Source organism: Silurus aristotelis, assembly GCF_946808225.1.
Source record: "Silurus aristotelis genome assembly, chromosome: 23".
NCBI classification, from domain to species: domain Eukaryota; kingdom Metazoa; phylum Chordata; class Actinopteri; order Siluriformes; family Siluridae; genus Silurus; species Silurus aristotelis.
The window spans coordinates 4,346,792-4,373,947 of record NC_139596.1 but is presented as its reverse complement, the minus strand read 5'-3'; the positions used below and the strand labels follow the sequence as shown (position 1 = coordinate 4,373,947).

The 27,156-nt window shown below is 37.2% G+C and overlaps 1 protein-coding gene across 1 annotated transcript in view; it reads left to right on the top strand.

Annotated features, from left to right (window-relative positions):
- ank1a (ankyrin 1, erythrocytic a) overlaps window positions 1-27,156 on the top strand; it is a 98,876-nt gene that overhangs the window by 57,806 nt on the left and 13,914 nt on the right. Inside the window, exons 10-40 of the mRNA XM_083526786.1 lie at window positions 43-141; window positions 380-577; window positions 697-795; window positions 1,559-1,657; window positions 1,925-2,023; window positions 2,476-2,673; window positions 2,791-2,889; window positions 3,668-3,766; window positions 3,886-4,083; window positions 4,476-4,574; window positions 5,751-5,849; window positions 5,961-6,059; window positions 6,605-6,697; window positions 7,419-7,491; window positions 7,655-7,675; window positions 9,093-9,189; window positions 9,421-9,490; window positions 9,595-9,710; window positions 10,612-10,836; window positions 11,093-11,247; window positions 11,379-11,590; window positions 13,315-13,519; window positions 16,494-16,590; window positions 18,491-18,719; window positions 19,773-19,901; window positions 20,046-20,165; window positions 20,282-20,366; window positions 20,503-20,577; window positions 20,849-20,980; window positions 21,431-21,568; window positions 26,522-27,152. Coding sequence (XP_083382912.1) covers window positions 43-141; window positions 380-577; window positions 697-795; window positions 1,559-1,657; window positions 1,925-2,023; window positions 2,476-2,673; window positions 2,791-2,889; window positions 3,668-3,766; window positions 3,886-4,083; window positions 4,476-4,574; window positions 5,751-5,849; window positions 5,961-6,059; window positions 6,605-6,697; window positions 7,419-7,491; window positions 7,655-7,675; window positions 9,093-9,189; window positions 9,421-9,490; window positions 9,595-9,710; window positions 10,612-10,836; window positions 11,093-11,247; window positions 11,379-11,590; window positions 13,315-13,519; window positions 16,494-16,590; window positions 18,491-18,719; window positions 19,773-19,901; window positions 20,046-20,165; window positions 20,282-20,366; window positions 20,503-20,577; window positions 20,849-20,980; window positions 21,431-21,568; window positions 26,522-27,152 — 4,388 coding nt within the window. The remainder of the gene's footprint in view (window positions 1-42; window positions 142-379; window positions 578-696; window positions 796-1,558; window positions 1,658-1,924; window positions 2,024-2,475; window positions 2,674-2,790; window positions 2,890-3,667; window positions 3,767-3,885; window positions 4,084-4,475; window positions 4,575-5,750; window positions 5,850-5,960; window positions 6,060-6,604; window positions 6,698-7,418; window positions 7,492-7,654; window positions 7,676-9,092; window positions 9,190-9,420; window positions 9,491-9,594; window positions 9,711-10,611; window positions 10,837-11,092; window positions 11,248-11,378; window positions 11,591-13,314; window positions 13,520-16,493; window positions 16,591-18,490; window positions 18,720-19,772; window positions 19,902-20,045; window positions 20,166-20,281; window positions 20,367-20,502; window positions 20,578-20,848; window positions 20,981-21,430; window positions 21,569-26,521; window positions 27,153-27,156) is intronic.

Here is a 27,156-nt window from a genome sequence, read left to right as displayed (position 1 = left end):
GATTTGTTTATCGAAGATTTCTTTTTTTCCTTTTGCATACAGGACGAGCTGACTCCGCTTCACTGTGCTGCCAGAAATGGTCATGTTAGGATAATTGAGATCCTGCTGGACCAAGGAGCCCCCATTCAAGCCAAGACCAAAGTAAACATACAGATTGTATTACAGTTTTAACATCCATGCATCAAATACACAAACCTTTATAGTTAATCATAATTTCCTGCATATGATCTTGTGGTAAAGCTGTGCCTGGCCCATTCTTCATATGTAAGCAGTGAATGCATATTTAAACTTTTTTAAGGATTTATATAAAGTCACACTGAGTAGAACTGGGTTTCACTAAGCAGAAAATGTAATAACAATGCCTTTTACCTACATACAGAATGGTCTCTCCCCGATCCACATGGCGGCTCAAGGGGACCACATGGACTGTGTGCGACAACTCTTGCAGTATAATGCTGAGATCGATGATATAACACTAGATCACTTGACACCGCTACACGTGGCAGCACACTGTGGGCACCACCGCATGGCCAAAGTTCTGCTGGACAAAGGAGCCAAGCCAAACACCCGTGCATTGGTCAGCTCTTTTACATTACATTAACTTACACTGCAAATATATACAAGTTTATATAATAGTTTTTAAAACGACAGTGTACATGCTTTTCATATCTACTCCTGCTTTTATGGTATATGCAGAATGGCTTCACGCCTCTCCACATAGCCTGTAAGAAGAATCACATTCGTGTAATGGACCTACTCTTAAAACACTCGGCGTCCTTGGAAGCTGTGACAGAGGTAAGAAATGCGAAACTCTTTTCATAAGTAATAAAGTATTTTGTCCTTAAAGTGCAGGTACAAGCGTGAGCTACATGTAGGTTTTAGGATGTCAGGTTTCCATCATGTGCAAAGTGCTGTTCCATAACTGTGGTGTTCAATGGAGCTTTCCAGATTTTATGGATATGGGATTTAAATAAGTCTTCATAGACATGTTTCTGTTCAAAATACTCAGTGTAAGTATCTGCAATATTATTTTGGACATTGTGTGATAGCCAGTGCCACAGCACGGCCAAGAGCTAAAAAATATACAGAATTTCAGCTGATGCTGTAGCAAATTGTTTCCTAGTTTAGGCTGTGGAATCATGAAGATTCAGTAAGTCTTGTCAGGTGATAATGGAGAGTAAAACACCTCTTAGGTCTGTAGATTTGACGTTTTTTGTAGCTGTAGGTGCCCTCAAGTGTACGCGTAAGTAAAATAATGTACTCATTATGCTATTGATAGATCTGATATCATAACCTATATAAACCCTGGATGTACATACTTATTTCTTGCTATACATTTTAAATTAGATTTTGTTTGTATCATTGTTTAATTAATAGGAATGTATTTATATACTATTGTGATATATAATATATTTATCAAAAAGGAAAAAAATACAATGTTAACGCTCATGATAAATCCTATTACCTAATAATGTAAAAAAAAAAGGCTAATCGTTATTGTTCAGTCAGTCATTTTTTTTCGCTTGTTTGTGTATGTGTCTGTGTGTATATGTAACAGTCCGGGCTAACCCCACTTCATGTGGCCTCCTTCATGGGTCATCTAAACATAGTGAAGATCCTGCTGCAAAAAGGAGCCTCTCCAAATGCGTCAAATGTGGTGAGTCACGAAATCTCATTATCAAGTGCTATTAATGTGTCTCATTTTGATTATCTATCAGCTATTCGAAAATACAAATAACTACAAATGTACTGCATTTAATGGGAGCTTTTACTCATACAAGAAGATTTGTTTTTATTTTGGACACATTAGCTGACAATACTGCAAAATCTGAGCTAACACCCATGCTGTTCAGTCAAAAACTGAACCTCGGTCCTGAATTGTTTCTTTATCGCTGAACCAGATTATTTGTGTTTATTTTTGTAGAAAGTGGAAACGCCCCTGCACATGGCATCCCGAGCAGGTCACTGTGAAGTTGCAGAGTTTCTGCTGCAAAATGCAGCTCCAGTGGATGCCAAAGCCAAGGTACAGAGATCCTTCACCCACACACATTCCTAATAGTTTTATTTTGTCAGAACTTCACAACATAACTTGTATAACAAAACCATAAGCTTGTAAAAATGTGTTCATTTGTTTAGGAATTGTGAATTGCAAATGTGTAATTATAGACAGGATAATACTGACGCCTGGTATAAATATAGAGTTATATATCAATGTATCTTCTGAGTGGCAAATGTGGTAGAAGATAGAAAATGTTGACTTGATTTAAAATACTTTATATTTGAATGGTGCCATAATTGACAAATGAAGTCTTCACTGTATGTTGATACCAGAAAAAGATTTACTCAGGACTCCTATCTAAGCCTATCTAAGCCTTTTTTTCATATTGCTAACTGCAAATTCTGGAGAATATGGTCTTCATTTATGCTTTTATTATATGAAATCCAAATGATTTAAATTCTCTATTCTTCCTTCAGGATGATCAAACTCCACTTCACTGCGCTGCCCGCATGGGCCACAAGGAACAAGTAAAGCTCCTGCTGGAACATAAGGCTAATCCAAATTCAACCACTATGGCTGGACACACTCCACTACACATCGCTGCCAGGGAGGGGCACACACAGACTGTCCGGATTCTCCTTGACATGAATGCCCAGCAGACCAAGATGACCAAAGTAAGCTTCAGCTCCTTCGTGCCCTTTGCAGCCAGTTGAGAATAACAACTGACAAAGTGTTTGTTAACCTTTTTAAATAGCTATATTAATTTACATTTACTCATGCTATTTTTGCAGAAAGGATTTACTCCTCTCCACATGGCAGCAAAATATGGAAAGGTGGATGTAGCAGAGTTGCTTCTTGAGAGAGGAGCAAACCCCAATGCTGCAGGCAAGGTGTGTATGCTTTCACTTTCAGCAGTAACAAGTAGCTAAAGCAATTTCTCCATATTATCATTCATATTAAATCCAGTCATTAATGTTAGTTAATTGTTTAAATGTAAGAAAAAAATTTATAAATAAAAAATAATATATATATATATATATATATATATATATATAGCACTCCAGGTGTGCATTTCTAGTGTGCATGTAATGTAATGTAATGTAATGCAGAACCTCTTATAATAGAAACATCAATTGCATGTTCGGACATTGTAACAGTTTAATCTCAATATTTTCAGCTTGTACACAAGCTTCATATCTTTAGCAGAGCAATAACAGCTTTCAACTCATTCCCATTAAGAAACTGGATAACAAATATAATGAACAACATTCCAAATATACCGATTTATATATTATTATTCATTTATTAAGAATTCAGCTTTTGTCTTCTGTGGCTAGTGTGCACTTCTTTATTTCTATTCCAAATGGAAGGTAGACACAATTAATACAATTTAAAAGTAAATTTTTCATTGCTGTGTGCTTTTCATTCTCTGAATATTGCATTATTTACTGTTAATTCAGCTTATATTATATATATATATATATATATATATATATATATATATATATATATATATATATATATATATATATATATATATATATATATATAACATTCTAAATCATTAATGTACATTGAGTTTCATAAGTTACCTAATTACATTATTAATGATCAGGTTTCATGAAAATATACATGTAAAAGCCTTGCTTCATTCATTTTCTCCCTTAGAATGGACTCACACCATTACATGTAGCTGTCCATCACAACAACCTGGACTTGGTAAACTTACTGGTTAGCAAGGGAGGATCTCCACACAGTGCAGCGAGAGTAAGCAAATCTTTACACTGACATCAGTAAAGTCTAGAATCAATAAACTTAAATATAAATTTGTTTATCAAGCCACAATGACTTACAGAGAAATAACTAAAGAGTTCTCTTTACCCTAGAATGGCTACACTCCTCTCCACATCGCTTCCAAGCAGAACCAGTTGGAAGTGGCCAATAGTCTGCTGCAGCATGGAGCCTCCCCCAATGCTGAATCCTTACAGGGCATTACACCACTGCACTTGGCTTCCCAGGAGGGTCAAGCGGACATGGTTTCTCTGCTCATTTCCAAGCAGGCCAATGTCAACCTGGGCAACAAGGCAAAAACACTTTCCTCCTTTCAATATTTTTGTGAAATTTAGGCCTCAGAATGGATCAATTCAAATTCAACTATAATCTCAACATGTTCTCATGAAAAAGTCTATGTGAATTTTAGCTATTAATATGGATTTTTTTTTTTTTCAATTTATGTCATGAGAATAGTATAAATAGAATATAAACCCTTATCTTACCCCTAAACTGAACTCCAGCTTTCATATCTTTAACATACTAGGACCTGTGGAAAATTCCCAAAGCTACTAAGTGGATCTTTCAACCGAAATTCCTTATACAACTGTTTCAAGTGTTCCAAGTTACCTGACCCTGTACTCTATGTCATTAAATGAGAATTTTAAACTGAGTAAATTTGATCTTTATTGTTGTCTTTCTTCAGAGTGGCCTGACCCCACTTCATCTTGTTGCCCAAGAGGGTCATGTGGGCATTGCAGACATCCTGGTGAAACAGGGGGCATCAGTATATGCTGCCACACGGGTAAGATGTCATGCCATTTAAAGTAAAACATTGGCATTGTTATGGACTGTTTATTTTGATTTGGTCTTATAGTACTGTATTTCTCATAAAGCATTTCATCATTCCCTGACAGCAAGAATGTTTGGTCTACATAAAGTCATGAAATAATCCTGGCATTCACATCCTTAATGCAGACTTGTGCCAAGTTTGTCCTAAGCATCTGTTAACGAAGCTAAACACTCAGTACACTCAGAACACATATGGTCCCCATCTATAAAACTATATGGCAAATTTCATTAGAAGAAATGTTAAAAATTATTATATTAATGTTGCATTTTAATTATAATATAATTACTTTACTTTATTCAAATAAACCTTTTGTATAACATTATTGGCAATGGGTTGATTTATACCGTTACATTTGGTTTTGCTGCCATTAAATCGATGTGAGATACAGGCTATATGTTTAAACACATCCTGAATGTGTTGTTTGCTACCACTAAATGCATAAAAACATAAAAACACATAAAACTGGCCTCAGCTCAGGCGGTGATTTTTAAATTTGCTGCTGTCGAATTCCTCAGTTCATGAGCATTACGATCCAGCACACGAGTTGTTCATCTAACAAGCACAACAGCCCAAAATCCAACTCAGTAATCCAAAGTAAGCGCACGAGTAAGCACACGATTATGGTGGTTTTATAGAAACCAATAAAAAAAAAAAATAAAGCATAAAACATAAAAAAAAAAGTGTGGCAGCAGCCTTAAAAATATATGAATCATTTGATTGATTGATTGATTGATTGATTGATTGATTGATTGATTGATTGATTGGTTGGTTGATTGATTAAACTAATTAAAGTTTCAACATTTGCACTGGGTCTGTGCCATATTTGGGTCAGAAATTAAAAATAACATTTGGACCGGCAAAAGCTCTGGACCAACGATATACTTTGTTAACGTGGGCCAGTTCTATATCTGTTTTGGCACAGATACATAAAACACCTCAGTTCCAGTATTGGGCTATTGTGCAGAAATACATCAGGTCAGCTCTGCTCTGTGGATCCATAGTGGATGCAGCGCAAAAGTGTTTGCCACTAATATGGTGTAATATACATATTTTATCTGGGTATTGTCAACTCTGTGTGTAGCACTGTCTGTGTTTCTCATTAATGGATTGAATGTCATGTTGTTTCAGATGGGCTACACTCCACTTCATGTGGCTTGTCATAATGGCAACATTAAAATGGTTAAGTTCCTTCTGCAGCAGCAGGCAAATGTCAACAGCAAGACAAGGGTAAAGTTGAATAAAAAGCATTTGGATTATTTTAAAGTCTAATTTTCTACATATTCATGTTTGAATATGTTCAAGTTCACAAGGGACCAATAACTGTGTGTCATGTTTTAGGCAGGATATACACCGCTTCATCAGGCTGCTCAACAGGGTCACACTGATATTGTGACCTTGCTTCTGAAACATGGTGCACAGCCAAATGAAATTACCACAGTAAGATTAATTTTTTTATTTCTTTTAAAATCTTTTAGCATTCTTGAATGCTTTATGGCCAGGTGTACATTGGTTAGTCAGCTATACGTAGCAAAGAACAATAAAAACTGATACAGATTCAGAATTTTGTTTTATTCTTCAATATTCGATTTTTTTGTGGTAAATTAACAAACTCTCATGGTCAGTTTAGCCAATTATGCTAATTCAGGGAAGTGGTACCTCAGTGGTTAAGGCTCTGGGTTACTGACCAAAATGTTGGAGGTTCAAGCCCCAGTATCGCCAAACTGTGCGTCTTGGGCCCTTAAACAAGGCCCATTACCCTCTGTGCTCCAGGAGCACTGTATCATGGGTGATCCTGTGCTCAGCTTTATAACATCCCTGGGATGCAAAGAAAGAATTTCTGTGCATATGACAAGTGAAAACCCCTTTTCCCCCTTTATTTTTCTATTTTCACTTATTTAAACAAATGAAAAACGTATTCCATTCTAATTGTTTCTTTGTATTTAAAGCAGCTACAAGATTTTCATATTTTGTTTCCCCACCAGAATGGCACTTCTGCACTGGCCATTGCAAAACGTCTCGGCTATATTTCTGTCATTGATGTCCTTAAACTGATTACTGAAGAAACAGTGACCATGGTGAGTGATCTGTTGATTCAGGATGCTCGAGGAATAATAACAGCAGAACTGTAGTTGCATTTGCTGAAATTCTCAGCTTCAGTATAAATCATTTTGAAGCTCATGCCTAAAAAAAGAATATATATAAATGTTAATTAATTGAAAATAAAAAATATGTATTGTAGTCAGCTCTAAATGTTATGTGCATGTTTAGAATGTCCCATCAAGCAAGTTCCAAATCCCATAATTATCAGTCAATGACCACATCACATGACACTCATTCAAATACTTGTTCATGCAAATCTCTTTATAATTACATATATAAAACTTGAAAAAGAAATCTTTGCAAAGTTTTGTTCAGGCTTTGCATGTGAAAAGTTGCTGATCACTGCCTGTTTGTCTCATTGTTTAGACCTCTTTTTGTTTACACAGTGTTTGTTTACAAAGTGTAAATCCAGCATGTATGTGGATGACAAATTTGAGTATTGCATAGTCCTTTTGGGTTCTTTGTCATGACTGTATCAAATATATAAAACAAATTTGAACTTGCATTCATCCATCCAGATAGAAGTTTTCCTGTCATAGCAATGAATCCAACATTCAAGATCCTTCATTTCTGCTTTATCTGGTGTTCCTTTTTTTCTTCTTCCAAAAATCACATTTGGCCTGTAATTCACCTTTGTATAGAAATAATCATAAAAACATTTAGGCTTTAATCATGTTTAAATCCAACGTTTTGCAGTCGACCACGGAAAGGCATCGAATGAGTTTTCCTGAGACAGTTGATGAAATCCTGGATGTGTCTGAGGATGAAGGTAAAACAATGTTGGGTTTTTATATGGGGATATGGGAATATTTATTTGTTTGTTGTTAACTGGGAATAGAAGTATTCTTTTAACTGAAGGGCAGAAACACATCACAATAAAACACATCACAATAAAAAACAACACTAAATTGTGCTCCTTTTGCTTTTCATAGGAGTTGCTCAGCTAACGCTAGGTATGAATGTCTGTCATCTTCTTTGTTCTGTGTATACTCACCATTATACCCTTTCAATCACACCAATATACCAGACTTGTTCTCACTCACATTCTCACTAAAGAAATAATACAGTTGGTATGTCATTGGCATGTGTCCATGTACCAGGTACCTTTAGCACTAACCTGACACTAACCTTCCACTAAACTAATAGATCTCCTGCTTCAGTCTTACCCTAATTACCATGTTGAAGAAGAGGAATGTTTCTATACCTTAATGCTGAATGTAAATTTTTTTAAATAATATAACTATGATGTTTGACTATGATTATAGTAAGATTCCAATGTAACACATAACAGTAAAATTACCATGTATCTGTTGCTAAACACACCGTAACAAGTCCTCTTGCTTTTCCGATAACTATATATAGATCTCAGATTTGTATTTTATCATAGTATGAAAGTTGATACAATTTCTTTTGAACAGGTAACTCATTTTCTTTAGCTTATCATAACTGAAGCACAGGTAAGTGGGTCAGCAGCAGCAGACTTAAAGAGCATAGCACTTAAAAACTAGTACAGAGTGGCATATTATCAGCAAGTCATTCTTTTGAATTTTATGTGTTTGATTACATTACAAAAATGAACAAATAAAAGTATGTGTGAGACGATATAACTGCTGATCGTTTAAACTCTATATGGATCTGAAGCTGAAAGATTTGATGTTGTTTATTTGTCTATGCTTATATGGTCTGGAATCTCTGGGATGTTTCTGGAGTTAAGATGGTCCTGATAATTCTATCACCTTTTCATGATCTTTGTAACAATGCTAACAAAATTAGGATTTCGATTGCATCACAGTTAACGCAATATTCCCGCACAACAAATTGCATTATAAGGAGATGCATTCATTTCATAAGATTGTGTATGTAACATGAATGTTACAAAGCACTCCATCATTGTCCTGTGGTTAGGTATTGGATAAGGCCTCATTTATGAAATAGAAGCAGATTGCTTGTAAATGTATCCCTTGCTGATATTATATCAGTACATATATATATATATATATATATATATATATATATATATATATATATATATATATATATATATATATATATATATATATATATATATATACAGTAGATATTCTCAATCAACAAACACATTATTGCTTTGTTTATTTCTTTGTATTTATTTGACAAAGAAAGCCAGCATATTCAAGAGCTTTTTCACGAATGAGGCCAGCTGTGTTTGTGTTGTGCTTGTGTTGTGTTTCAATCTCTCACTTTACAATGTCTTTACCTGCTTCTAACATTTTCTCCCATTCTTACTCACTGGTTACTTATAATCCCTGTAATTTATCTGTCATTTTTCCACTTTTCATGCTATTTTACGGATTGTCTTTCTTTTTTTTCAATTCTTTCCTCATGCGGCAGGCGAGGAGCTACTGGGAACAGATTTAGCCAGGTATTTGAAGATGGACGGCGTGAGGGACCATGATGACGATTTCCTTTCCTACAAGGCAGTCACTGAGTATGAGAGAGAGGGCTGCAATAATATTGTTGGACATAGTTCAAATGTGACGTGAGGCACAAGCAAAGTACAGCAGAAGATAGGAATAGATGCTGAATTAATGTGTTGAAAGAAACTTTTTAGAAAAGCTTTTGAGTGAAAAATCCTAGTGGGCAAGTGGGAACGGAGAAGAGATTTTTAGCAGCATATCACCATTGGACCTAATATCAATTTCTACTTTTTGTTCAACAGAAACTACTCACCTGCTGTTCCAAGGATCCCCTGTGTTTCTCCTGAAACTGTTCTGCATGAAATGGACCAGGTGAACATTAATCATACATTTGTTCAATACATAAATTGTAAAATCAAATATTATATTTTTACCAAAAAAATAAATGTATATTTTTTCTAATTCTTCCATAACAGCATCACACTCCTATCCCAATGGCCAAAGAGTACGATGATGACTCTCTGATTCCTAGCAGTCCAGCAACAGAGACCTCAGATAATGTCAGTCCAGTGGCCAGCCCTATCCACACTGGGTAAGTACAGATTTCTCATAGCATCTAATAAATATTATACATTTTAAAATATTACAATATTACTATCTAGTACAAAATCAGCTACTTCTGACCTAAGGCATAAAAACACAGCTTATTCCTTACCAGTTTGTAGTTTTTCCATGCACATTTCACTAGTTATATTTTTAGCTACATTTATCCACCAACATAATGGATTTTATATTATCAGTTTTATAATAGATGCATTTATTGTGTACAAAAAAGTAGCATGTAGGGTCATGATGTTGGAAAATAATCAACAGTTTAATAATCAATCATTTCCTATAAAATATCCCAATATTATATTCCTAATATACCACAGCAATTTGACATTTGTGTGCTAATATATTACAATATATTTTTTATTCTGTATTGTTCTAGCTGGTTCCTGTTTTAGTAGCTATAATACTTTACTTCTATTGGTTTCTATTTCTCTTGATTAGACAAAAAGAATTAAGCTTGTCATGTAACTGAGAATTTAAAAAGTCTTCTGTCTAAAAGACAGAAAAAGTCTGTAATGAAGCACTGACACCAGAGAATCCTAATGTAAAGGTTAAACATGCACAAAGCACACAAACAAGCATAGACATCTAAGAGCAAGTATATTAATATAAACCTGTGAATTTCCCGAATATATTTTCAACCCCTTGGCTCTCAAAATTGTTCAAATTCTAATGTGCAAAATTGGATTCTTTGCAGAATGTGCTATAAAAAGTCTGGCAATTTGTAATGTACAGTGGCTTATTTATTAACAAATATAAATATAAATATGTATACAGTATATTTAAAATTAGACCATTATTGATACATTGTAATGTCTATTTGTTTAGGTTGGTTTGTGTTTAACTTTCTATTAAATAATGTTTGTGCTGTGGACTTGCAGCTTCTTGGTTAGCTTCATGGTGGATGCACGAGGAGGTTCAATGAGAGGAAGCAGACACAATGGTCTGCGTGTTATCATACCACCACGAACATGTGCAGCCCCAACACGTATCACCTGCCGCCTGGTGAAGCCACAGAAGCTTACCACTCCACCTCCTCTGGTGGAGGGTGAGGGTTTAGCTAGCCGAATCATCTCACTAGGTCCAGCTAGCATGCAGTTTCTGGGGTGAGTAAATGATCCTGACCACCTTTTCATAAAGACTTTAGTATGGGTTTGGTTTACATTATTAAGATTATTTGTAATTACTTGCAATATTAGTTAGAATTTTTTATTTCCCTCTTGTTCAATCTAAATTTTTGGTAATTTCTGTCATAAATCTCCACATGTGAGAAATGTCTTGAAAAGCACCTGAATAATTACTGTGTATTGCTATAACTTTGATGCAATAACTCTAATAACTTACCAAACTCTGGTTTTGCAGACCTGTGATTGTGGAGATCCCTCATTTTGCAGCACTTGGTCGGGGAGACAGGGAACTGGTGGTCTTAAGGAGTGAAAATGGCTCCGTCTGGAAGGAGCATCGAAATCGTTATGGCGACGAAGTGTTGGAGACTATTCTCAATGGCATGGATGAAGGTGGGTGCCAAGTTTGGTTTAGATATCATGTCATGTTGTAAAGAAGTTTCTCCTACAAGTTTTGTATTTCAATCATGAATTGATCACTCATTATTTGAATAATTTACATGGTGAAACAATATTTTATGTAGAATTAGAAAGCCAGGAGGAGCTTGGGAAGAAGCGTATCAGGCGCATCATCTCCACTGATTTCCCGCTCTACTTTGCTGTGGTTTCCCGCATCCAACAAGAGAGTGACTTGATTGGCCCTGAGGGAGGGCGTTTGAGCAGCAAAATTCTGCCACTGGTTCAGGCCAGTTTCCCTGAGACATCTGTCACCAAGCGGGTTCGCCTTGGACTGCAGGTGAGCTTGGATGAGGAGGATAAAGAAGCGTTAGAACTATTGTCACAATAACACTTTACTGCTTGCCATTTTAGCCATTTAGTCACATGCTACCATTTCTGCCTTAAAAATAAACTGAATTTAAAAATGTCATAAATTAACCTTTAAACTTTAAAACATGGAGTATGACCATAGTAATATAATCAGGCTGGGTTTGTGGAGGATTGATATCAGTATGTATGGTATGTTCCGAGAAGTATGGTGTATTGGTTAAATAGGAATGTCAGAATGAAGGAAGGCATGAAGTACAGCACTCATGAATGCTAAATGTATTTACTGCATGTGATGTCCGGATGTGATGTCCGGCTCTGCTGAGGCTTAAATGAATGCATTCACTGCAAACGTAATGAAATTCTGCAAAGATTGGAATTGCAACTCTACAGATATTTTAAGCCTTTGTATTGAATGCAATAACACTACATCACCAAAAGTTTATGCACACCTGACCATCAGACTTTTTGTGCTTCTTGAGCTTCTTGTTCCACTCCTTGCTGAATTTGACAGTACCTTCATGGAGCTTATGTTGTGCTCAAGAACACAGTCAAGATGGAACAAGGAAGCTGTAAAGCTACAAAGACAGAGATGTTCTTTGTGATTATGTGCTTCCAACTTCGAAGCAACAGTTTGGGGAGGAACCACATATGGGTGTGACGGTCAGATCATAAACTTTGGATGCTACTGTATTCCTGTTTTGCTGCACTGGAAGAGATTTACACTTTGCCTTATTGAGCTGGATGATGGATGATTAGCATGTCAAAATAATTTTTGAGGAAAGTGAAAGTAAGTGCACAGAGATGAAATATGGCTGGTTTTATGCGTCTGGAATGTGCCTTTGTGATAAAGCTTAAAATGGCTTATGCCTTAGAAACAGATTTTGCTAGTTTAAATGTAATGAAATGTGCCATACCTTCAGTTTTAGATTTTTCAGGGTTTTGATTTTTTATAAGTATTTAACTATAGGCTTAGTTTAAATGTATGCATGCTTTTCTTCTGCTTTTGTAACAAGCTGAAACCAAAGTTGTATACTTTTTTATGATGAACTGAACTGAACTGCACTTTGCATTATTTCCTTTCTTTGTACACATTACTATCCAAAACCAGTACAGCTTTTGTAACTATAGTTGAAACTGTGCTTTGTAAATAGATTTAGGGGTGACACACACTCATATTCGAAGTTCTTCATAATATAAACAGGGTCATATATCACAGGGTTTAATCTTTATTCTTTGAATGTGAATGAACTATTATATTAAGGTTTGTTTAAATGAAACATTTTTGTAACAATTTCTTTTTATAATAAATATTGCTATCTGACCAGTTCATTTGTGTCCTGTCTGTTGTTCAGTTGTAATATGAATTATCATTGCTGCTGAGAATATATTCAAATTTTCTCTGTCTTTTTTCTCTGCTTCATCCATTACTTTATTCCATTTAATTTCTTCATTCTGGTTTCTCCACCAACTATGATTTCATCTTTTATCCCCGAAATGTGCGATTTTTTATTTGAAAAAATTTACAATTATGTGCGCACATTCTGCATTTTATCTTTTCCCTATGTTCTGCTTCTCTCGTTGGCATTTACATTTGTTTTCCTTTGTCAACATCTCCTCATATTTCTCTTTTACACACATCCCTGAACATCATTCCCTACACCCTTTTTTTTTACTGCTATACCTGGTGCTCAGGCCCAGCCGGTCCCTGATGAACTAGTGGCCAAGCTGCTGGGGAACCAGGCCACCTTCAGCCCTGTGGTGACAGTGGAGCCGAGGCGCCGTAAGTTCCATCGGCCCATTGGCCTGCGCGTCCCGCTGCCTCCATCCTGGAAGGAGAGTCCACGGGATTCTGGCGAGGGGGATACTACCAGTCTTCGTCTGCTCTGCAGTGTCATTGGTACGACAAGACAGATCAGAGGGAAAAACTTCGTTAACATTCAGAAGGGTTAACGTAAACAACGGCAACAGAGATAATAATAATAACATAATAATTACTATAATTATGTTATTATTATTATTATTATTATTATTATTGCAATTTCAACAGTGATAATAATAGTAATCATTATTATGTTATTATTATTATGTTTTTTTACTTCACATAATCTTTATTTGCTCCATTTTAACATTTAAACTTAATTAAATAAATCGTGTATTACATGATAACAGATTTAGGCCTGTAAAAACATGTAACATTTAACAAATATGTTATACAATAACACATTTTATAATAATAAATTATATAACATTTCCATTTTGTAAACAATATTTTTAAAAATATTTAGTTTTCTCAGAACCATTTTGATCAAATATGCTGGCAGGGTAATAGCAGAATATATCATTAGCAGCGTATATAATTATAGAATGTTAAGATCATGCCTTGCTAGTCACAGTAGCTAGCTTAAACCACAGGAATGACTTGATTTAAACTAAGAATATCTAATGACTATTAATCAAAAAGGTCATGTGTGGAGTTTGAAAAACTGTTCCTCAGTCAGAGAAACAGTTCCAACTTACTTCAGTATCCACCCTGTAAAAAGAATCATAAAAAGAGTTTTAACAGTGAAATAATGTAAAATAATGACGGTAAAATCCTGTAAATTATAAAACATGAAATTTCTGGTTATTTTGTTTGTAAATATAAATAAACTTAATATTTTTTTTCTATTATTGCTGTAAAACTATTCCCTACGTTAATTTACTAGTTTATTCCACTTGACAGAAGGAGCTGCATTGTGTATTTGTGGATTTAGAGAAAGCGTACGACAGGGTGCCGAGAGAGGAGTTGTGGTATTGTATGAGGAAGTCAGGTGTGTCAGAGAAGTATGTGAGGGTGGTGCAGGACATGTATGAGGACAGTGTGACGGCAGTAAAGTGTGCAGTAGGTACGACAGACTGGTTCAGGGTGAAGGTTGGACTGCATCAAGGATCGGCCCTGAGCCCTTTCCTGTTTGCAGTGGTGATGGACAGGTTGACGGACAAGGTCAGACAGGAGTCTCCCTGGACTATGATGTTTGCAGATGATATTGTGATTTGTGGTGAGAGTAGAGAGCAGGTTGAGAAGAGCCTGGAGAGGTGGAGATATGCACTGGAGAGAAGGGGAATGAAAGTCAGTAGGAGTAAGACAGAGTACATGTGTGTGAATGAGAGGAAGGGCAGTGGAGTGATGCGGTTGCAGGGAGAAGAGGTGGAGAAGGTGGAGGAGTTCAGGTACCTGGGGTCAACAGTGCAAAGTAATGGAGAGTGTGTTAGGGAAGTAAAGAAAAGAGTGCAGGCAGGGTGGAGTGGGTGGAGAAGAGTGACAGGAGTGATTTGTGATAGAAGAGTATCTGCAAGAATGAAAGGGAAAGTTTATAGGACTGTGGTGAGACCTGCGATGTTGTATGGATTAGAGACAGTGGCATTGAGTAAAAGACAGGAGGTGGAGATGGAGGTAGCAGAGCTGAAGATGTTGAGGTTTTCGTTGGGAGTGACGAGGATGGACAAGATTAGAAATGAGTTTATTAGAGGGACAGCACATGTAGGATGTTTTGGTGACAAGGTGAGGGAGGTGAGATTGAGATGGTTTGGACATGTGCAGAGAAGGGACATGAATTATATTGGTAGAAAAATGCTGAAGATGGAGCCACCAGGTAGGAGGAAAAGAGGAAGGCCAAGGAGGAGGTTCATGGATGTGGTGAGGGAAGACATGCAGGTAGTTGGTGTAAAAGAGGCAGATATAGAGGACAGGGTGGTATGGAGACGGATGATCCGCTGTGGCGACCCCTAATGGGAGCAGCCGAAAGAAGAAGAAGATTCCACTTTACAGTGTGAATGAAAACAAATGAGTGAATTGAGACACTGATGAATGCCTGCTGTTAACAAGCAGAATCACTGAATAAAGAACAAGAAACAAAACTACAGACAGTTACAGCCTTAGATGAAATCAACTGAATTAAAACAGGATGATTACCCAACCCCAAAAACATAATTACCCGCTTCACTTATTATAGTTTGACTTTATTTCTGTCAGATTTCTACGACATTCTTTGAGCCTTAACAGTGGTTTATATTTATTTAAAATGTTTAGTTTGACAATGTTCACCATTTTTTGAGATCAGTGGCTGCTGTAGTTGGGCTCTTGATCCTCGACTCTTTAACAGCAGTTTTTTTTTTACCATACATTTGACACGATTTTTTTTACAGTGCACTTTATCCAGTGGTTGCCATGGATTGTACCCCAGGAACCCTAATTGTGAGGCAGGATGGCAATAGTTGTGTATCATATTTATACACAATATAAATATGGCCTAGGAAAACTGTAATACAGAATCTCACAAAAGTGAGTACACCCCTCACATTTCACCATTTTAGTATAGCTTCTCAAGGGTCTTTTGTCAAGCAGACAAAAACATGAGCATGATGAATAGGACATGTGACTTTGCATGGTTATACAACATACAGCTGTTAACACTTTTGTAGCCAGTTATTTAGATGTGTAATATGTTGAGTTATTTTTAGAGGACAGTAAACCTGTACTGCTATACAAGCTGCACATTGACTACTCTAAAATATATCCAAGTTTCATTTCTATAGTATTGTCCCTTGAGAAGATACACTTAAATGGTTGCTAAAATGTTTGGGGTGTACTCACTTTTGTGAGATACTGTAAATACTCAAGATACTCAAATTTAGATTGAAATTGCCTAGATCTGTCCTTATGCTACGTTCCAATGATCTTGTGTGTGTATAACTGTATTATAAATGCAATGGTATATCCTATACGGTTTGTTAGTGCATGTATAGTATAGATATTTTTAAGATTGGCCTGATGGCCTGTTTCAATTTGTAAAATTTTTTTCAGTTAACATCAGCTATTCTACATTTCTTAGGTGGCACTGACCCAGCACAGTGGGAGGATATCACTGGCACAACCAAGCTAATATATGCTAATGAATGTGCCAATTTCACCACCAATGTCTCTGCACGGTAAGATAACAATGGGCACGTTTTTGGAAGATGTTTCTACACTGAGACAGATAAGACCAGGATATAAACAGAAACACAAACATTTAAGGCTTAACATTGTGAGTCTTCTTAGTTTTTGTCAGTATCATCATGTCACACTGAAATTCATAAAGGTGAAAGATTCTGAAAGTTCCTGAGATGGAGATCAGCTTGCTGCTTGTTTACTGGTGGTTCCTACATAAACTGTGTGCAGACAAGGCCATAAACACACACTGCATCTGAACCACTTATCAATCACTCATCTGACATGGCTGGCTGTTAACCAATGATCCATTGCAGTGTGACAAGTGAAACAAAGCATTCTGCCCACATTCTGAGATTTTACAGCTGCCCCCTGGTGGTTTGGCACTAACTGTGCAGATCCCAGAATTGTTCCTTGTATTTTCTTTAGATTAGATTAGATTCGATTCGATTCAACTTTATTGTCATTACACATGTACAAGTACAAGGCAACAAAATGCAGTTTGGGTCTAACCAGAGTGCAATAGCAGCATACTGTCTATAGATAGTCTATATCAGGTTACTGGATTTAGAATAGTGACTAAAGACAATACCAGATTCTTACTTGGATGTTCAGTAACTGGATCAAATATGTGTGAAGAACACAACATTTTAAGAAAAGGACCAAATCACCATTGCCAATTAAGTGTTATTAGCTTCATAAAGAGATTTGTGACTAAGTCAACTAAATGTTGAGACCCTGGCCATTGTAGTGTGTGACTGGTTGTAGCCACATCATGCTAACTGCCAATTATTATGCCAAATCTAAGAAGTCAGATCATAGCAAAGTTGGTTAATCACTGTGTGTGTCCATATTTGTGTAAGTGAATTCAAACCATAGATCAGAGTTAATGTGATGGTATATTTCCACAATTTTTTTATTTTATCAACCCCACAACTGGCCCAAAAGATGTGTATTATGTCTGAATGAAAGGTCCCTTAAAGACAGTGTCTACAATTTCCCCCCAGGTCTGCCTGCTGTCAAGGATTTCTTAGTTGACAATCAACTTGAGACAGTATACTGTGTTCATTTTAGATCTTGGGCGCTTCTTTTTGCCAACACCCTGATGCTTACTTTAAAGACTACCATCTAAGCACAATGGGATTTTTGTACATGATGATAAATATAGAGAGTTTTGAAAAATCAAGGAGGGTGTGCAGTGTGGAAACTGAAGTTCCTGATAATAATTAGTGGTTTGTGAACTCCCAGAGCATAGCTTGATTTCAGCTGCTTGCATTTGGCAAAAATACATTCCCACATCCACAGGTGATAGAACACAAACCAAATAGGAGACAGTGGTAAGATGAAACTGACACTTTTCTGCCATCACACCCATTTTGTTTTCCACCAACCAGTTCAGAGTAGTCTTCAAGTGATTTAAATGCTGGAAGCCTACACTAACATACTGTCCAAACGAACATCCCTAAATGACTTGTGTTTACTGTTTACTGCAAGACCATTAACATGAATATTGACAGAACACCTGTAAAGCCTTTCTTTCTGGAGACCACCTGTAACTCTTGCATCATTACCAGATAAGACATTTATTGAACATTGGATTCATTAAAAAAAAAATGTATTATTATTATTATTTTATCCATTTGAAGGCAAATACTTTTGGATTTTTACGCAAGTGAAAGTTTAAAGCAAGCACTTTTACTTTTTTTTAAATCATATTTTGCCAAGTGTATCAATTTAACTAAAGTTCATGGTTTGTGTACTTTGTCCACCACATGTTAAAATTAATATATGGAAAACCATATACCTCTGGGAACCAGAGTGTTGGTTGTATTTTTTGCAAACACTTTAAAACCAACAAATTCCTTTGTTCTTTTTGCTTTATTTTCTTGTTTCCCTCAGTTTTTGGCTAGCAGACTGTCCACGGACTGCAGAAGCAGTTACCTTTGCCAACCTGCTGTATCGTGAGCTGTCAGCAGTGCCATACATGGCGAAATTTGTGGTGTTCGCAAAGATGAATGAAGCTCGCGAAGGTCGATTGCGCTGCTACTGCATGACTGATGACAAGATGGACAAGACCCTAGAGCAGCATGAGAACTTCACTGAAGTGGCCCGCAGCAGAGACATAGAGGTTAGACGTTTTACAGTATGTTAATCAGAGAGCTGGAGCTAAAATAGAGATTCATGTTAACAAAGTAATAGCTCATGCAGAGAAACTCACAAGCTACATTAAATAAAATATTAACACTCCTGTAGAATTTATATGAAAGTCAGTAGGAGTAAGACAGAGTACATGTGTGTGAATGAGAGTGGGGGGCAGTGGAGGGGTGTGGTTGCAGGGAGAAGAGGTGGAGAAGGTGGAGGAGTTCAGGTACCTGGGGTCAACAGTGCAAATTAATGAAGAGTGTGTTAGAGAAGTAAAGAAAAGAGTGCAGGCAGGGTGGAGTGGGTGGAGAAGAGTGATAGCAGGAGTGATTTGTGATAGAAGAGTATCTGTGAGAGTGAAAGGGAAAGTTTATCGGACTGTGGTGAGACCTGAGATGTTGTATGGTTTAGAGACAGTGGCATTGAGTAAAAGACAGGAGGTGGAGCTGGAGGTAGCAGAGCTGAAGATGTTGATATTTTCATTGGGAGTGACGAGGATGGGTAGTATTAGAAATGAGTTTATTAGAGAGACAGGATGTTTGGATGTTTGGACAAAGTGAGATGCCCAATTGAGATGGTTTGGACATGTGCAGAGGAGGAACATGGGGTACACAAGTAGAAGAATGCTGAGGATGGAGCCGCTAGGTAGGAGGAAAAGAGGAAGGCCAAGGAGGAGGTTTATAGATGTGGTGAATGAAGACATGCAAGTAGTTGGTTTGAAAGAGGCAGATGTAGAGGACAGAGTAGTATGGAGACGAATGATCCGCTGTGGCGACCCCTAATAGGAGCAGCCGAAAGATGAAGACTGTAGAATTGATACCTCGAACTGCTAAGCTAAACTTAAAGACTGTACTGTGCTTATTCTAGATCTTAGAGACCTACGTATCCAAGTATATAAATCTTAATGTCAAGATTTCAGACACTGTTTTAGTTGTTGTCACGAGACTGATTTACATGAATGAACTGGGTTGCTTTTGAAGTGGCAGTTGAGAATATTTGGGACCTGTGTGACTCTGTAATACTGTGCCATTGCTCACAGGTAATGGAGGGCATGCCATTACACTTGGAGTGCTCAGGGAACTTAATTCCCATAAGGAAAGCTACTCAACAGCCTCGTTGTTTCAGCTTCCAAGCCTTTAGAGACAACAGACTTCCGGTCTCTGTGAAGGTACTTGCTTAAATGCAGCTACACAATTACATGTCACTTGTATCTAAATGATTTATTGTTCATTCAGACTTCATATGTACTTCTCCTGGGATTTAAATGCCTTTCAAAGGACTTCTTTCACAAAATCTTCTTTTTTTCTTGCAGATAAGAGACAGTAGTAAGGAACCCACTGGCTTTTTGTCCTTCCTACGCAAGTCTACTAAGTATGAGGACAGTCAGCAAGTACTCTGTAACCTCAATATTACCATGCCACCATGTATAAAGGTAATCAAAAACATCTATTTAAATCTTTATACGCATTTATTTTTAAAATGTATATAGTGACTTATGCGAATGTCTGACCATTCACTACAGTACTGATTTAAATTTATTCATATTAGATTGGAGGGGGTGAGGACAGAAGGAGGACACTTACCCCTTTGGCTCTTAGAGAGAAATACAGTGCTCTCAATGAACCAACTATAGGTAAGAACAGGCCTGCATATCGCTATCCTGCATGGCTATCTTAAACGTTCCATACTACTTTTGCTTGATCAGTAAGATTTGAGCTTTAGCATTAGACTGCAGAAGGTCTGAGGCAATGATGGTCTGATTTCTGCAGCATCAATGAGCTCCATCGAAAGGACAGAGTTAAAGATGGCATTAATAGCTGAGCAGCTGGGACTGAGCTGGGCTGGTGAGTGAGTTACAGATTGACTGATTGTTGTATTTGTGAAAGAATTATATTTTTAATGATTATTAACGTATTACATTTCATCATTATTTATATACATCTATTAAGGCATTGCATTTATCAAATTTGAATGTTTTTTTTAATTCATTCATTTGAAGTTATTTCAAAATATAATAATAAGATGCTTTAAAATAAATTAAGATAATAGTTTTTAAGAGTATGACATGAATCATTATTGCTATATGATATGATATCATTTCTAATCCCCATGCAGAGTTGGCCCGAGAGCTCCAATTTAATGTGGATGAAATTAATAGGATTCGTGTGGAGAACCCCAATTCACTCTTGGAACAGAGTTCCACACTGCTCAATTTGTGGATTAGCCGTGAAGGCAAGAGGGCCAAAAGTAAGTTCTCCATCAGCTGTAAAAAGTAGGATTAAAACCTGAAGTCCTTTTTGACTTCCAAATGATTTGGAAATAATAGCAGCTGTTACAGTGATCAAGGTTTGATCAACATATATTGCTAATTCCCTCTGTAGTTCATAGGGTAATCTCTTATTTGTATATCTAGAAGACAAAGGCCAATATTTTAAGGATATTAGCTTAAAAAGGCATGAATAAATGAATGAATAAATGGATGAATGAATGAAATTAGTGCTAAACTGTCTTTCTGATAAACATACTCACCACTGTCTGGCCCATGACATATTTGCCAACCACATTGCAATTGCAGCACAGAACTCTAACAATAATATTGAATAGCACTTTTAAATCTAATTAGAATAATATTCTAGATCATGTAAATCTAAAAGAAAGATTTTAAATCTTCTCTCCTGGTTCTCTGCCATGCTACAGTGGAGAGCCTGTTCATGGCACTAAAGAGCATTGACCGAATGGACATTGTAAACATGCTGGAAGGTCAACAGGTTAACCAGGAACAAGAAAGGCGCAGACACAACGACCGAGACCACCTTTCTCTTGGCATATCAAATGGTAAGAGATCCTTCAGTGCCTTGACCCTCCATAATTTTCTTTCCCTTACCCCATGTGAGCCCTTTTACCCCGAAACCAGGCTTTTCCTCACCTCCAGCTAACAGCCGTAGCCATTCCCTGTGTAATCGCTTATCCTGGATAATGTAGCTGAGAACATTTACATCATCAATTCTGCTGTCACCAGAACCAGGACATCCCTACAAACCTGCTTACATCTTTCTTTATATGTCTGATATCAAATTTCATGGCATTATTTGACCCAGCTAACAGCTGTTTATGTGTTCTTTCAAATTAATAAACACGTAATAACTTTGCTCATAATAACTTTCATTTACAAGGAGTTTTGACTGTCCCATGAACATTCTTTGCTATGTCCATACTTTACCAGTAAACAGAAATGGCATATTCATTATGAACAACATTTATACATTCTATTGTGGTGCATTCAGAACTGCACAAAACCGACTGTCATGATTTGGCCTCCCTCATGTTTGTGTGGTCATTATTATGGCATGACCATGATGGAAAATGCAGAAGTAAAGGAAGTAGACAAACAAGATCTCAGGTGTTGTGACAACTGGTTTAAGATCAAACATCAGTTAGGCCACTTAATGCTTCTCATGTTAATACAATATATAAAGTATGGTGAAAAGCAAAAATATAATATTGCATAAGTGTCACATCTGTTACCCAGTTTGTAAACACCATTGAATAGGTTTTGAGTGCATGTAAATACAGTATAATGTCCTTGTCTTGTCAATGTAGTAGCTCTTTACATATCAAAACTCTGAGCTACTTCTGTTTTTTTCGTCCTGTGCGATTACCTGCCCTTTTAAGAAAAAATGGCAAACCAAGTTATTCGATTCCAAAAATTTTAATATTAATATATATATATATATATATATATATATATATATATATATATATATATATATATATATATATATATATATATATATATGAGAAAACTGAAGTAACATCCAAATCGTTTGTGCTAAACAAATCACCTTGAATGACCCTGAATTTGTTTTTTAAAGATTAAAAACATACAGTCTGGCACACCAGTTAAAGGCATACCGCGAGTCCAAACAATGTGTCATCCCTCTTCCCTTTGACCCCTCTCTTTGTGATCACTGGACATATCATCTGCAGCCTAGCCTCTTCCTCCTCCACCTCCTCCTCCTCCTCCACAACTCTCTGACCTTTGACCTCATACAGACATCATGTTGACCTCTGGCCCCCACCTCTTTATCCTTAGGCCTGCATTTTTGCCTATTCCTTTTTCACACAAACACGCCACCAATCTTACTTTTTTTTTTTTTTTTTTTTGTCTCTGATTAAAATTCCCTTCTCATTAGCTGTACACTCAGTGTCCACTGCAGGAGGGAGGTGTTTCTGACCCTGTCACCTTCTGTGTCTGTCTCCTGTTCCCTCTCTCTGTCATCTTCTGCTGTCCTCTATCTTTCTCCTTTCCTGTTCTGTTACTTTTCACCTATACACCCCCTGCTCTCCTCTCTTCTTTCCTTGATGCCTGAATGCATGCACTTGAGGGCCATTGCTGTTTTGAATTTATAACTGCTTGTGCATGTAGAGGTTGAATGCAGATCGATGAAGTTTTTTTATTGTTTTTAAAGGGTTTTGCCTGGGGACTTAATAACACATTTAGCCTCCTCATACTTTAACATAAAAGCCTACATGCCCATATGTATACAGGTTATGTAAACACTCAATAAAAGCCTGCAGATGAGTGACATTAAAGAAAAAACATGAATATTTCAATGCATAAACAAAATAAGTACAGATGCTTAAAGGCATATTTAATACAATTAATCAATGTAAAGCCATGCTTTGTGATACATGCCTCTAAAAGCCCAGTTGACTGTGAATTCGACTGTGGATCAACATTAAAAAGGCGTTTATTATTACAAAGCTGTTTAACTAGCCATGTTTCAGAAGGAACACTGGCTACAATTATTTATTTTACGTTGAGACCTATGAGAGAGATGTCAGTAAACAGAGCTGGCCAATATGCACATTTAGTAAGCATTGCACATCGACTTGTATAATAACATATTTAAGAAAAATACAGAACGGCTTTTTTCCAGGAGACCGGGAATGTAAATGCAGAACATAATCATCAGACTGTCAATAAAACAACTTAGACATTTCCTAGAGAATTTTCCTTTCATTTTCCACCCGTCTGATAGAGATTTTCAATGGATTAGTGCTGTGTGTACTCTATGGAGACTGGTATACAAGCATTGCCAATAGTGTTGTATCCTCATCAAAACCACTCTGTATGTTCCTAATAATTCTAAATGAACATAAGAATGCCCTTCAAATAATGTGCACGGTGGCATGCTAAGTGTTTTGCATGTAAAGCTGAGCTGAGTTCGCTCAGCATGGCATGCAGTATAGAGACTAAAAGCCTTTTTTCCACTTCTTCTGCATTAAGAAGAGAAAACAAAATGGTGTTGTGGTTTTATTTAATGCTTTTCGGTTCCTGTACTGTAACATTCTTTGTTTCTTGTCTGTCCTTTTTCTGTGACCTGTGCATCACCAAAGCCTTAATTATGTCCTTTTGTGTTCCGTGCTAGTAATAAATATCTGTTATTTTGTACTCATGGCAACTCCATTAGCAGTTTGTTTTGGTTCGATATGCAAAGTGTGCGTGTGTGTATGTGCTCAGCAGTCAAACCTGTGTTTGTGGTTCAGTGGCTATGTTTAACTATTTGTTTATGTCGCTTTGCGTTTGTGTGTTTATCTGTCCGTGTGTATATGTCTGTTTATGCACAAGAAGCCCAAGTGTCCTTACAGTCACTGCAGTCCTACATATGACGTTACACCACATTATGACATGTTATTCGTATGTTGTCCATTCTATGTTCTTAGTTAGAAGAACTAACATTACCTTTCCTCAGCTACATATGTTACACGAATCTTGTCGGTATATAAACGAAAACATTCTGCTATGTTAAAATCATTATTTGATATACCATTTAGAGGATTGGCAGACACTGATCAGATGCAGCAGTCTCTGGAGTGAGAATGTTGCCAGCTGGTGTTACTAATATCCCCTGCACACTCAGCATATTCCAAACTACCAACTGCATTACACTCATGTTCTGTTTCTGATACTAAGAGACAAAAATACAGTAGTCCACCACTGAGCAATCCCTCATATACCTCCACTACCAACACACACACACACACACACACACACACACACACACACACACACACACACACACACACACACACACACAACACATTCACCAAAAATAAACATACCAAAAAAAGGAATAGACTAAGCAGTGTGGACTTACAGACCTCTGTACTTCACGTTTCATTTGAACAATCCACTTCTATCCTTAATGACCATCTTCTTCTTTTTTATTTTTAATGCCTAATCATACTGCCTTTTTGTTATTATTAAAAATATTACCATTTAGGTAATCAATGTAATAGAATTGACATTTATAGTATTTGGCAGACACCCTTATCCAAAGCAATGTACTACTGAGCATTTGAGGGTTAAGGACCTTACTCAAGGGCCCAGCATTGGCAGCTTGGTGATGCTGAGATTTAAGCTTCTGAGCCAGAGTCCAATGTCTTAACCATTGCGCTACCACCTCCCCTTTAAAAAGTTAATAGAAAGCATTTGTACTTGGGAGAAATCTGTAAAAAAAAAAAAACTTTGAACTATTGAGTATGCCAAAATATAAAAAAGTATGCAGATTAATTGTGCCTAGGCCTTTTTTGGTTCTTGTTATATTCTTTTTTACAAAATAATGCAAAATAAATGCAACTTTGCTTAGACATTGAGGTCATGTGAGAAAGCGTATTCTTTCACTGAATTCGCATTCCAGGGCCATGTGGTAAACGAAACCCTGTGTTGTGTATTGGACAAAGTTTTATCAGCACAAGGCTGTAAAACAGGTCAGGGGTTACAGACTGGTCAAACAGTTCAATTGCTTTTTTAGTGTTCCCACATTCGGTCACCCAATATACAAAATGTACTCTGTACTTGTATAATTATTTTAGAATGTGGATCTTTAAATTGTAAAAAAATTTTGAAGAGTTTTATTCAAGTAAAAATTTATTCGATGCTTTATTAGATGCTTAGTAGTAAGACTTTGTTAGATGCTTTTTATCTACATTAGTGCAGTTCGTTCATTTTATGTCATATGTATTCCAATGTAAATATCATATCCATGTAATTCATATTGCCTCTTATATGTTTTATCAAATGTGTAATGACTTTAATGGTAAAGTATATTAGATCGTTATGTCAGTTTAGATTTTCCATTTTTATTTTATTTTTTTGTTTGTTGATAGTGACGGCCATGTTTTTCAGTCATTAGTTGTTCTGTTACTGTTTGGTTACCAAAAAAAGATTATTTCACTCAAATTGGCATTTGGACAGTTTTAACATATTGTGGGGGGAAACCAGACAGGTAAACCTGAGTATATGATTGCTTGCATGCATGCTCTGCGGCTTGACATTAATTAGAAATTATATGACTTGAAGAATAAGTGCATGACAGCATTATGCACGTGTGTCCATAAGCAGGTGGTGTGTCCCAGGTCTGTAGGGGTGTCTTTGCTTCCTGGTTGCTAACAAACAAGATTTAACCTTCTGCCCTTTTCTCTGGTGGCAGTAACCTGTAAAGTGTCAGACAGCGGAACAGCCTCAGTATTATTAGATAACAACTTGTGTATTGAATGCTGTTCTTCCGCTGCCTGTACTCTTGCTGTTGGCTGGAATGGCTTGCAAGAACTTTCCCATCCCATTTTTCCCTCCCACAACTTCAGGTTATCCTTACCTTTTCCCCTCTTGTGACCCTTCCTACCCCACCCTCTCCTGGTTCAGAGCACACCCCTCCTAGGGCCCTATGGAGGGGATAGGGTGGGGAGGCGCATGTCAGTGTGCCTCTCTTTTTGTCACTCCAGGTTATGGACTGGTGGTTCAGGACGTGTTGGTCTCACCAGCCTCCTTGCAGCACAGCCTGGCCTCACCAACGGGGCTCGAGCCCTACTGGCAGGAAGTGTCTAGCATGGAGGGAGCTCCCATAGCCACCACTGAAGAAGATACACTCATGGAGATGTCCGAGGTGCAGGTGTGGCCATCAGGCAAAAGCCCATGTCTGGTGGCCGTGGAGGACTCTTCACTTGAGTGTAGCAACGCTGAAGACTCAGAGGGTCTGTCCTATGGGAGTATGGGCAGACCAGGCAGTGCCACACCATGTACAGGGCGTGGTCCCATTGGGCTAAGTGGGTCCATTGAGCTGCTGGAGGACCAGTCGATTGGGCCAGACTCAGAACACAGTGCCACCTCTCCTGGAACAGGGGTCAACATCAATGGGCTGGACGGAGGTCGAGGGTTGGAGTCGGATGAGAAGGCAGTGGAGGTTGCGGTCGGTGCAGGCAGGAAAGTTTCAGAAGGAGACACTGGAGGTTTGGGAGTAAAAGATGACACAGGCTTAGTGGAAGGCTTGTCTGTCATTGCAGGACAGCAGAGGGTTTACGCTCGAATGTGTGAGTCTCCTGGGCTTAGCCGATTGACTGATCGCAACGGTGACAGGTGA